General features: G+C 40.1%; 1 protein-coding gene across 1 annotated transcript in view; it reads right to left on the minus strand.

Moving 5' to 3' along the window:
* Positions 1–5,184: 5,184 nt before the first annotated feature.
* The window catches only part of LOC142159103 (uncharacterized), a 45,291-nt gene continuing 37,311 nt past the window's right edge, over positions 5,185–13,164 (minus strand). The window contains exons 10-11 of the mRNA XM_075213700.1: positions 12,696–12,863; positions 5,185–6,265 (exon numbers count right to left, since the gene is read on the minus strand). Of these exons, the coding sequence (XP_075069801.1) occupies positions 6,083–6,265; positions 12,696–12,863 (351 nt within the window). The 3' untranslated portion in view covers positions 5,185–6,082. The remainder of the gene's footprint in view (positions 6,266–12,695; positions 12,864–13,164) is intronic.

Consider the following 13,164-nt stretch of genomic DNA (forward strand, 5'->3'; position numbering starts at 1 on the left):
TTGTAAATGTGGTCTTGGTTAGCAATGCACTCTAAATATATTGAGGAAATGTTACATATGTAAGGATGTAACTCTGACAAGCAGGGCCCTCTTTCCTTGTGCTCTCCTTCTACTATTCCATAACGCTCAATACCTCTTGGCCTGCTTCCTTGGTCCTGTTTTCTTGAGCTCAGGCCTACTTCACGTTGGACATTACCATCACACTCACTGTCCAATAACTAATTGCATTACCATGCTATGTGTGTATTTTTTTTTTCAGTATGTCTGGTCTTTGTATTTTGATTTTCATGTTTTTTATGCAATGGATCATTGCTGTCTGTCTATGTGGCGCTGTGGACCTTTTGTTGCACCTTATAAATAAAAGATAATTCTAAAATAATAATATAAGTAGCACTCTCTGGTTTTTGTGATCTAATGAAACATGAAGGCCTCTGAATTAATATTTTGTTTTTACCACACCACTGCCTTAACTGGAGATTGTTGCCAACTAGTGCAATGAGCCGGCTATAAAACACGTAGCAGATGGTAAATAGCAGGACTGGGTAGTAGCATGTGATTGGTCATTCTTTATGATTAGAATTGTCTTTGTGTTAGAGAAGATCTTGAACTGCAGCCATAGTCATAAAATACAGATTTTAAACTGCACGTCTTTTAATTCCACCGTAAATACGTCAGATAGGTTGCTGACATAACTTACATTCTGCAGCTTCCTGCTGCAAACACTGCTTCTGTAGTGTTTTATGTTCACTTGGCTGATGAATGGTAAGAACAGATTTAGCAGCATGTTGGTAATGAACTCCCAATGGGAATATATTAGGTCGGAACACACATGGGTCATGAGATATGGAATGAGATATATACGGAATACAGAGAGAAACACACTCACTGTCTCAATTAGACAAGCTGTCAGAGAGTGGGATCACATTATGTGTGACCTGCTCTTTGTAAATACATCTACTAAGGCAGAGCCAGTACCAGAGATAGAAGAGGTAGCTAGATGGGCGAAAGAAGGCTTGGGGGAGGGGGGTCCAGTACAGAACTTATTCAGTTTAGAGCTTGCAGAAGAGATGTTTTTTCTGTCTCTGGTATAATGTCGTTACTTGTATTGCTAGATTAATCTGTTGTCATCAGAACACACAACAGGATCAGATGTAGGCCATAGCATTACCATGCAGGGACCATAAATTTGCCCCAATTGTATATGTGAAGGTGTGGAGTAAGGTTGTAAGGTGGCTTTCCGTTGTGTGTCACTGGCATAACATAGTAGTATAACTAGAAAACATCTTCTACAAATTGTTCAAAGTGTATTATATATGCCAGGATTACAACCAAAGTATACATTGGAATGCATATAGGATAATTAAAGGACCTCTAAGTCTAAAATACTTGTACCATAAATAATAAAAAAAAACAGCATTCACAAATATTTATGCAAACGTTTCCATACCTTGACAGACCTTATATTTGACATTGGCATAAGGCCTTAGTAGACCATGCAACGACTATGGCTCAGTCCATATTAACTTTATCTCATAGTGTCAGGATTCCCAATAGAAGACCACGGAGAGAATGTAAATGAAACAAAGTGATTTATTTTAAACACCGGTCACTCAGGTAAAATTGAGATGCAGTAAATAATAAGGCAATTAATACAAGTCCATAGAAACAGTTGAAACAGGATCCCAGGCTATTTGAGAAACAAGAGTACTGGATACCAGGCACAACAGGATGACTTTGTGTGTGGGTTGTCAGGTTAACCAGGTTTTAGCTGGGAAGCTGGAGAACCAGGTTTTCCCAAGTATGACCAGTGACTGCAGATGCAGGGTATCTGGTTTGCCAGGTTAAGCTGGGAAGTTGTAGACTCTGGTTTTCCAAATTAGACAGATGACTGCAGATATAGGATGTCTGGAGGCACTGGATGATCCACGGGAGAATCAGGCAAAAGGAGGGTCAGGCAAGCCAGGGGTCAGAAGCCGAAGGGCCACAATAATACCAGAGAGTAAGCTGGATCAAGGTCAAACTAAGTCGGGGTCTAGGTCACAGAAGTGCAAAATGTAGAAAAAAGCAGTAGTCTGCCAGCCTGCCAGTTGACCCGGAACCAGTGCCCCTAGGAACTACTTCTGCTTCAGTGATGTGAGTTATTCCAGGTGAACTAATCGGCTGAATTCTCATGAATACAACCCACAAACTGTCTCTTTCACCTGTGTGTAGGGTGAAATGATCCATGGGTACAACGGTTATAACTCAATGCAGCACCTACAACTACACTGTATACAGTGATAACACTTAGAGGCCTAACTAGATATGTCAGGAGCCCTCGAGGCTCCATCATAGTCATTTCCACCACAATGTCTGCTCCATCCTCTGTCATTATCCAATAGGGCAGAGTACTAATTGCATTAGTAGCAATCTGGCACATTAGTCTGAGTTATATATACAATCATTTAACCTCATTATTTTCCAAATCATACAGCTACCTGGATAAATTCCATATAAACATTGAGTTTGGTACATTCTGTCCTCTGGGACAGGAAACCCTGTACTACGGGCCCCATAGTCATTGCATGGTCTGCTATGGCTTCATGTATGTCCTTGCTTAGCAGTATGTACTACCACAATGGAAACATAGCTTTGGTCAACATACAACAAGCAGCTCATTAGCTGAACCCAATATACGCCCCATCCCATCCAGCTCTACTATCCACTTCTGCTTTTTGTTTTCATGTGTATCTAGTTCCAAAATCTAAATCTTATTCACCCTATAATGAAAAAGTTACAGAGAGTTACACAATATAATGTAAATGCATGTACATACATGGGATTACTAAACTGACCTAACTGTGTCCTTAATTTATACTAAAAATAATAACAACTAAGCATATTTATGGTGTAGCAAGAATGAGCCGGGAGTGACAGATGTCTGACCTTATACCCAACTACCTCCTCACCAGTCACAGTCCTGAGTTTTACAATCCATTAACAATCAATAATCACTAAGTAGCTAATTACTGAAATCCTCAATCTTTATCTCTGGCGGGACTATAGCCCTTGGATGATTCCGTTCTGTCCATTATACAGGCCAATCGGTTAAGACAGTGATGGACAACAGGTGGTCCGCGGGTCATATCTTCACCCCCTCCCATTTCAGATTGGCAGCTCAGTTGTTGAAAACTTTACAGACATAGAGAATACGTTCTGCGTTGCCAATAGCTGAGAGGCATGCTGCATGTCTGCAACCATTACCATGCAAATATGCAGCATGCAACTGAGCTAATCACAGTGGAGCTTTGTAATCTCTGAATTCCATATGCAGTCTGGCAAAGCTGTTCCCTGACTAGGAGCAATGTCCTCTCTTTGGTCCTTTTTCACTTGCCTGATGTCATAGGTTGAGCACAGTAGATTCACACATGACTTTTGCTGCTGCTGGTCTGTTTGTTTGTTGAACAACTCCTGTTATTTGAAGACAGGGCTATGCCCAGCTTTTCAAGTTTTTATTTATTGTGAATAGAGTGCATCCTCATGTATATTTTGTGTATATATACACATACAGACACACACACACGTTCGTTTTCAGCTGATTATGTATTAATAAATTAATAAATTATAATAATATATAATATAATTATGAATAATTATAAATAAATGTATTAAATTATTTATACATTTAACTTAAAAGAATGCAGATTCATAATAATGAATCAGCATTCTTTTAAGTTAAATTTGGCTTCAGATTTTGGTTTGTTATTTATATTATAACAAAATGTAATCAAAATCATTCAAGAAGAAAGACCATATACTGTTCGATTATTTGACCTTAGGTATTCTAAATTTAAGGTAAACATAAATGTTAAAATTGGTCTAATAACAGGTATATGAAGTACATGTGGTTATAAAGTGGGTAGAGACCCTAGGAGTAGATAGCCGTAAAACGTAAAAAAATATTGATGTAAAGGATGTATGTGAAATAAACACAAATAAACTATTATTTATTTGAAATCACAGTGAGATAAGTCCATGTATGGTCCTGATATGCTGCCACCTGTTTGTAGGAAAAAGTTATAAACAACACAGAAATGATTCTCTCATGGACAAGAAGTGATGAGACAACCCTTCAAACCCATAGCTGGACAATTTCCAGGACCCTGGTAGGTTAATTGGCTGCAATAAAAAAAAAAAAAAAAAAAAAAAAAAAAATTGACCCTAGTCTCTCTCTCTCTCTCTCTGTCTGTCTGTCTGTGTGTGAGTGCGTGTCTATAGTAGGGAATTTAGACTGTAAGCTCCAATGGGGCAGGGACTGATGTGAATGAGTTCTCTGTACAGCGCTGCGGAATTAGTGGCGCTATATAAATAAATGATGATGATGATGATGATGATGATGATGACCCTTAAATACGCTCTCAACCAGGCACAATATCTAAAGTTGGGCACCTTTGTCATTGGTTAAGACAGTGGATTCCAAACTTTTTCAGTTCAAGGCACCCTTAGGGTCTCCAACATTTTTCAAGGTACCCCTAAGCCAAAATAATTACCAAGTAGTCTCCCGCCTTGCTTACCACTGGCCTGGCCGAGGCACCCCTGTGAGATCTCCACAGCACCCCAGGGAGCCGCGGAACACTGTTTGGGAACCACTGGGTTAAGATGTACTTAGTGTCTTGCAATGTTAGATGAGCATTAGTGAAGCGCAGGTCTCACTATTGCAATAGCAGTAATAAAAGGGTTCAAAGTTCACACGTGTGTGTTGCATGTGTGTTACCTGTGGCCATACGGCATATGAACTTGAGAGGAAATCCAGCAGCCGCAAGTAACATTCTTCCCTATGGTGGACTTTCTATCACATTCACATGTTACAGTGCATTAAAGCTCAATGAGCTGAAAATAATATGTTCTATATTCAGTTCACTGATCTACAATGTCCTTTAAGACATGTACGAGGTAAGTTTTCCACGGCTAACACACTGCAGACAAAAGCACAAATTTGAACATACCCTAAGCCTTCCCTAAAGCTGGGTACACACTGCACAGTTTTCATCCAATAATCGGCTAAATCAGCCGACATACGACCTCTCGTTCAAAAGTCGGGTCAGTGTGTGCAGTGACACGATGGTCAAAAGTCTGCCCAAATGGATGATTGTCGCCTCATTTGGTTGGTCGTACCAATTAATATTTTCGTTCCAATCTCGTTTCCGCTGTGCAGTGTGTATAAACTTCCGACCAATCCACAACAGTGAGTATGAAATTACAGTCATTGCTCACGACAACATGGCTGTAAAAAGTCGCTAAAGGGACGTCCGCTCTTCCCTTTATCGTCCTAAACAAGGCTAGTGTGTATGCAGTCCATGGACCATCGATCGCATGTAAAATCGCTCGGCATAAAAAGTTGGTCAAAATTTCTGTAGTGTGTACCCAGCTTTACGTCTCACATGTCTGTCTACGCTTCCATATAATTAGCACTTACAGGCTTGGCTCTCTCCACCGATATGCTAATTAGTAAATACAGGTCACATGGTATATACAAACCATGTTCTGCTATGTGTGTGATTTGTATATCACTCAGATCTGATAATGTAACAATACTACTAAGTTTAATCACGTTAGAGGACACCTGTAGAGCACCACCATGAATATGTGACATCCATTATTAGGGACGTACTAAGTGCAGGATTCAGCTCAGGACTCTGCAAAGTCCTTTGGGTTTTATGTAAGATCCTATCATTAGGGGCCCTCTTACTTCACGTTTATATGCAAATTATAGCTTGGAATCAAAATTGATCAAAATCCTTTGTTACAGGATTTCATTTACAACAGGATCCTAATTAATGAGTTTGCACATCTGTAATTTGTATAAAGTCAGCATTTCCAAAACATGCAACAAAGCTTACTATACAACAATATTGTTTGTTTATAAAATGACACACATATATCTAAGAAAAATTAAATTGCATTGTATGATATATAATTATTAGAAAAACATGACAAATATTTGTGTCTCAAGTTAGCCTAAAATTCCTTCAATCTGGTTCCAGACATTATTTGTCACAGTAGCCTATAAAAGAAAGCATATTTAAGACGAGCGCTGAAAGAACTAATGCAGGGTGGTATCTGGTACAAGTTTATGTACATTGTGTGTGATATCAGACAGCCGCTGCCAGGTTCCCTTCTCAGAAGAGTCGTCCAGATCTCTGCGAAGCTTCAGGCTATCCATATCGTAGCACAAGCTGTCCACATGACCCTGCATGCGCCGGATTTCATCACTTTTCTCTGCAATCTAGGAAGAAAGAAATCATTTGTTTTCTGGCTCACAGAACTACTGGCGTGTTCCAGAGCTGTGTGATGTGGTTAAGGCAGTTTATTAATGAATGCAGAGAGTTTGATGCCTGGGTGGAAAATGGACACAGATGGGTTTTGTGGGATCCAACTTGCGGAAAGAGTCATTTTAACAAATTTAAAACACATGACAGTTATAAATACAGGTTCTGCTACAGTCACTCAATAATGCATCAGATGGAGCCGTATTAGACAGAATCTTGGTACAGTGTGTGTCAGTTCTAACCTATATATATGTGTTCTATATTAGTCTGCCTGGAAATGGGTTTGTTTAGTGCTAATTAGACGCACCCAGGTGTTACTCCCAACCTGTGACATAAAAAGCTCACACAACATAATACGTACCCGTGGAAGTATCACGCACTGGTCTCTTGTGACTTCTAGATCTGCTCTTCTTGTGGGAGATGTAATTTGATCTTTTTAAGTGGTCTGAGCTGCACAGTATCACTGGTATGTATGCAAATCTCAGTATCTGTTCTGTATAACATTTTTATTTTATATCCTTTATGTCACTCTTAGTATTAATTCCTTCTGTGCTTGTCAATCATTACTCTATAATATTAGGCAGTGGTGGAAGTGGGGGTCAGAAGCAGAACTCCTCCCCGCACCAGGGCTGTGGGCCCCGATGCGGGGAGGAGGGAACTGGGGCCCCCGACCCTCTGCATCTGCAATGAAGCAGGCCCCATTATCTCCATGACCCCCGGTTATGTCATCTGCTGCGCCAATGGTAGTTCCGCCACTGGTGGGGGTGTATACAGTGGTACGCCGTACCGCCCCTTCTCCTATTGCCTTCATTGTAAAACTATCACATTCCAATCACTTACATTACCATTTTTCATACCGCCACTTCTACATTTCCACTTCGACCCCTGATATTAGGATTTGTTTATTTATGTCACAAAGGAGCCTATATATCATTCTGTGGTGATAACAATGATTTGGGCAATAACAGAAAAGTATTGTGGTGATAAGAGTCATGGGGAAGCTATCGCCGTGGATCATACGGCTGCTGGGGGTTCCCGCCAGCAATAGCAATGTTTCCACAGATGGTAATCCATTAGCAAGGAGAATACACCCACTTTCCCCAGCAGTGGGGCTTTTTGGGCTTTATTAAATCGGCCCTAAAGCGGCTTTCTGGATACAACTGCACAGCAGAGCCAAGTCATAACAGAGGGCAGAGAAAATAATCAATGCTGCCCAATACATGGCTAAATAACACAGAATGAAACCAGAAGCAAAGTAAGGCGTTCAGTTAGAGGTGCAGTAGGGCATGTAAATACCAAGTATAAGGTAGAAACCCCTTCTAATGGACAATTAATAGTTTTAAAATATTCTATGAGATTTTGTTAGGTTTTCGGTGAGAGTCGCTTTCCTGGGGCCTCTGTCTTTTGCGCTGTGAGACCCTCAGAGTCGTCTGACCCCTTTCATCCAGGAGTTATTAGTTGGCTTCTGACGTTAGCATTGACTTGTTTCTTTATTTGACCTGAGCGCAATAAATTAGCTGATACAAAACACTTCTTATTAATGAGAGTGGGGTAATTGAGAAAAAGAATCAGGGCTACGTTCGGGAACAGATAAATGTCACCCAGATGGAATGGGTCAGGTTGCCATCTATGGACCCCAGATGAGACACGGAGAAGGTCCGATCTGCACAGTAGGCGGCAGTGTGTCTGGGTCCTCCATAATTTTTAAATGAAAAACTGAGACACCCATGTGACCTGAGGTTGTTTCATGTCAGAAATCCAACCTCATACATCCTATTAGGTCCCAAAAAAGGTGAAACAGTTAGTTTGTCCTTGGGTTAATCAGGAATTAATTTATGGGAAAATAAGTTATATCCTTGGGTGGGGAAAAAGGAGACAACTGAAGTCTAAGCAGCCATGTTATAATTCCCATTCAGCCAGTGACGCAATGACCTGTGAAAGGCCCGGCACCAATGCTAACACTTCTGAAACTTTTATGTGTCATTGTGTCACCCAGCTGTAGTGGAGGAGATGGTGGATGAGTAGACCAAACATGCTATCCTAGGTGGATTTCATCTGGGGTACCACAGCAGCACAAAGGAAGTGGGTGCCCAGGGAGGGAGCAGATCATATAAAGACACATATCAATAATGTGATAAGACCACTACTCTTAATTTTACTTCCATCTCTTTCTTACTCGGTACCTTTTTATTCTGTTCTGTTGGATTCTGCAGATTTTAATTAATATTAACTTTGCAGAGCAAAACATTTGGCAGCCCCAACTCATTAAATACACAATAAAAATGCAAAACAAAGCAAAAGGCTCTAGTCATAAACGAGACATGTTTTTCTATGGGATGTGTAAGATGTTTTCAGATTAGATTCAATAAATTGTGGATAACAAATCATAATAGAAGTGTCTAGAAAACTTTTGCTAAGTGTTGTCAATTAGTGTGTTATCATTACATGTGAGAGGGCTCAAAATAAACCATTCACGTTCCTCCCTACTAGTCCCTTATAAGGACATTAGTGCTTTAATCCTCCATGTCCCGTCCATCTGTTCCCAGGATGAGTTCTGGTGGAAATGTAATAATTGTGACCAGACTTCAATCTATATGATGCAATGCATACTATGACAGTAGACCTATCCCTTTAATAAGTACTGCTTGCTATGTACAAAAGGTCATATCAGTGACTTGTTTTACTGCATATAAAGTAATGGTAATGTAAAGCAAATAGATCATAGAATACAGCATTGTATTCATTTTCTGCTTTTACAAATACACTGATTAGTGCTCAGCTGACAATGCATTAGAATTGCAGGGGAATTAGACTGTGGAAAGAGCCACTCTCTATACTCTCTGTGGTTATATTTGCTTAGTCTTAGTTAATTCATTTTTATTTCAGTGACTATCCGGGGCTAGACTGTAACACGAAATCACCAGGTCCTCTAGTGTTAATGTTTTGTTGTTGTTTTACTACATGGTGTCTTGGCTGTATGCAGTAAGCATACTCAGGAACCTCGTTCTCCCAACATATGTCTCCTGAAAATTGGGAAAAGCAGTGCGCACGGTCGCTGTCAAGTTACACTGGGGCATGGGTGTGCCTCGCCCCCCAGGAGCCATGTGTACCTCCCTTCCCTGAAAACACACATAAATTGCCACACACGTACGTGTTACTGGGACATGCTTCTCAACTTTTTGGGAGTGGGGACCAATGTACCAACTGGTGAGACAACCGGCATAACAGTAGAGCTCCGATATGTAGGGCAAGTCGGCCCGGGAGCACACACTCTAGTCTGACAGCCAAACACAGGCCTTGTAGTTTCTTAGACAACCGTGTATATAACTAGATATACATAATACAGTAAAACTAATAATATTAACTTCTAATTTTACTTTCAGAAGGACAATATACCTTGTGTATAAGTGTTGCTATTCTGCATGGTAACCTTTGTAAATAACAGTGGGAGAAGCCCGATTGCTGGAGATGAATATACAAACTAAAATATGATCTGTGGACATCAGAAGAACAGTGAAACTTTTATCAATACAAGGTCTAATTACTACAGAAATATTCAAACTGACCTGAAACATTTTGCCTGTTTTATAAAAATATTTTCAACACTGTAACCTAAAAGGGATGACTCAGACAGAGGCTGAGGAGGGGGGACTGACATCCCAAAGCTGCTGGTAATCATCCTCCCCCATCTGCCTTGTCCACCAGCTGCCCATGAATAAGCTGGATAGGGAACAAGAAATTCAGGTTTACAGAGCGCACTTTTCCTATGGAATATCTGGATATACCCTGAGGCCACACACTGACATCTGTTACCCAAGTATAACTCGTATACTACATATCCCATGTGTCCATATTGATAGCTGCCACAGATCAGGATCTTTGGATCGCCTTGGTTCTAACATTCACTTCTTTCATTTAAATGGGACATTATAAAGTCTCGTTGTAAAGTGGTTTACAAGCAAAACATTATGCAAATAGAACATTTCTTTGTTGACTTCGAGAGAGAAAATAAATATGGCTGCTCCCACGTGTCTTTACAAAGAGTGTAACTATGCAGGGAAGACTGCACAGTATATAACATTTCAAAATAAATAAATGTAAAATCGTACCCCAACCCTCAACCACACAAGCTATGCCCATGATACACCCAACCACACCCCACATTTATGTTGATCCTCCCCTTTCTGGTAGGCCACAACCCTTCTCCCCATGAGGTCATGATTGTTCTGTCAAAAACCTGGGGTGGAGGAGGGCAGCTATGAATGAACACCTTGTAAAATCTATCCTATTTATAAATAGATTATTTATCCCTTTGGGGAATAGGATAGTATGCAGTGTACATTATTTCAACATTATATAACCTTGATCTGAAAAAGACATTTTTCTTAAAGGGGAAGTCCATCTATAGAGATAAACTCCTACGTTTGCTCAAGGGCAGCAGAACAGTGTGGAGTCTGATCCTACGTCCTTCACAGTCACACGAGGATACCACAGTATACAGGCAACAACGGTCAGCTAAGAATTTGCCCTTGTGTGACCCCCATGTTTTACCTGTTATTCTAATTGTCTGATGAAAATATTTATTAATTAAATTTTTAGAGATGAATGTATAGTAACATGATTATAAGCCTAACATTTTTTATGCAGAGCTCACTTTTCCGTAGACTGTTCATCTCTGTGTCAAACACTCTGCTGACCGTTAAACAGATAATTATCTGATTTTGAGACTCGCTTGGATGACCAAACCAGACAAAAGGCGAACATTGGGCGATTGAGACGACCAGTCAGATGACTTTCAGGACACATTCAGATCTGTACGCCCAGAATTTCTGTATTTGTCTGAGAAGCATGTTGGTGTCAGTAGCTGAGGGGGAGTGCTGGCATTGGATTGCTGTTTGGAGGCTATTGGTGCACCTCTTGGTAAGTTAGCTCTTAATTTAAAAACACATATATGTATGGCCCATAAATAGGGACTCTTTATTTAGAGTTAGGACCACCCTATTAGCAGAAGCGCCGTGAAGTGGCAGGTGGCTTTCCATACATTTGCAAATGTGTGCAACTGATACTTCTGCATTTTTATGTACAAATAGAATGAGCAGCTTCTTTGCTGGATATAGTTGTGTGCTGGGGGAATTTTCTTTGTATTTGTTCCCATAATTTCTGTCACAAGATGACTTGTGTTGGCACATACAAGCCAATATTAGTCATCTTCTGACAGAATTTATGGACATGTCCGGTAATGATCTCATCTATTTATGGGCACCTTTAACTTGAACTGTGTGAAAGTTTTCTCACAATACAATAGATTGGAGCATGGCCTAGTGACAGGAGGTTCATTGGAAGTGAGGTGTGAAGTCAATGGAGGGGAGGCCCCTGTCTATGGAACTGAAATTTGTCAGACAGCAGGCAGAGAGGCTGCGGACATAACTCTCTGAATTTGTTCATAGCTTGCATAGAGGAAAACGTCAAGCTATGTGCAACATATACAACATATACAATCAGCTGTATTAGACACAATTAAGCATTTTAGTAGAGCTTAGAATGCCTTTAATCATCAACATTTATTTATATAGCGCCAGCAAATTCTGTAGCACTTTACCATTAATTGTGCACAAATTTCCAGCTCTGTGTATCCACTACTAGGCCCCTTCCTCTAAGTCCCCGATCTGAAAGCTTCTTACTGGTCTGAATCTCTGACCGAGAGGAGGAGATCTCACATTGGAGAGACAGAGCACTGCCCAGTAAGTCATTTACATACGGTTTGGTATGTTTGGGGCATTATCCAGGCAAATTGCAGATGGGCAGGAAAATAAATAATTGTAATTTACAATACCAGACTGGAAAAAATACATATTTTTACCAACACACTCCCTATATTTTCTTTCTCAAAGTTATCTGAACAAAACAAACATAAAATGACTGAAAACAACCCACCCAATATTCTAGGTGAAGTTAATTAAATGGAACAGCATTAATGTTATTCTTTTAATATTTCTAGAATACTTATTAACTACAATTTCTTGTCAAACTTACGTAGTTATATCTACATAATATTATATATCCTTTATTCTGTAAGGTGAATACTCTGTATTTGCATTTTCGTTCGCTTGTAATTTTTGGACAAATGTAATAAAATTAGCTTAATTAGAAAAAAAAACAACGGAACAGTGGGAATGACTGGAAATGACACTTCTATTCATTTAAAGCAAGCTGCTCTTAGTTTCTTTGACAAGGGGAGTGACATAAACAAAATTCCTACTTTGCCATTGACCCCAAATTTGTCCCAGTTGGCCTTTCCTGACAGGTCACCCCAACTAAGCAACACATCCCCCCTGCCCTGGCTGTGCTTAGTGAACGCCAACAGTTTCTCATGCTTCAGCCACATACCTGGGTGTGCAGCTGAGAGATGTGTTCAACCAAATGGTTCTTCTCTCTGTGCAAGAGGGAGTTTTCCTGCTGAACCTTGGAGTGTTTGCTCTGTAAATCTGTCAACTGCTTGTGCAGTGAACTTCCAGTTATCTCCACAGATTTCCTGCCTTGCTGTAGCTGCAGCACCTATTAATCAAAGCATTGCAAACCAGCTCTTAGAAGTTTCACACAGTGTTCCCTAAACAGCTTCAATGTTACAACAAGGCCAACGAACAACAATTGTCTAACACAAAACAAAATATTTTTGAAGACATTTTTCAAGGCATTACTTCATTTAAATGCAGCTGTCACTAACATATAACACATTCGGAAATGTACGAATCCCAAAACCACTGCATTTATCTGTAGTTTAAAATCACAGTTCAAAGATGTCCCAGTCCCCTGCTTTACAAAAGCAAAGACCCACCTTTCCCCAGCCTGACTTGTT

Source organism: Mixophyes fleayi, chromosome 5 (assembly GCF_038048845.1).
Source record: "Mixophyes fleayi isolate aMixFle1 chromosome 5, aMixFle1.hap1, whole genome shotgun sequence".
NCBI classification, from domain to species: domain Eukaryota; kingdom Metazoa; phylum Chordata; class Amphibia; order Anura; family Limnodynastidae; genus Mixophyes; species Mixophyes fleayi.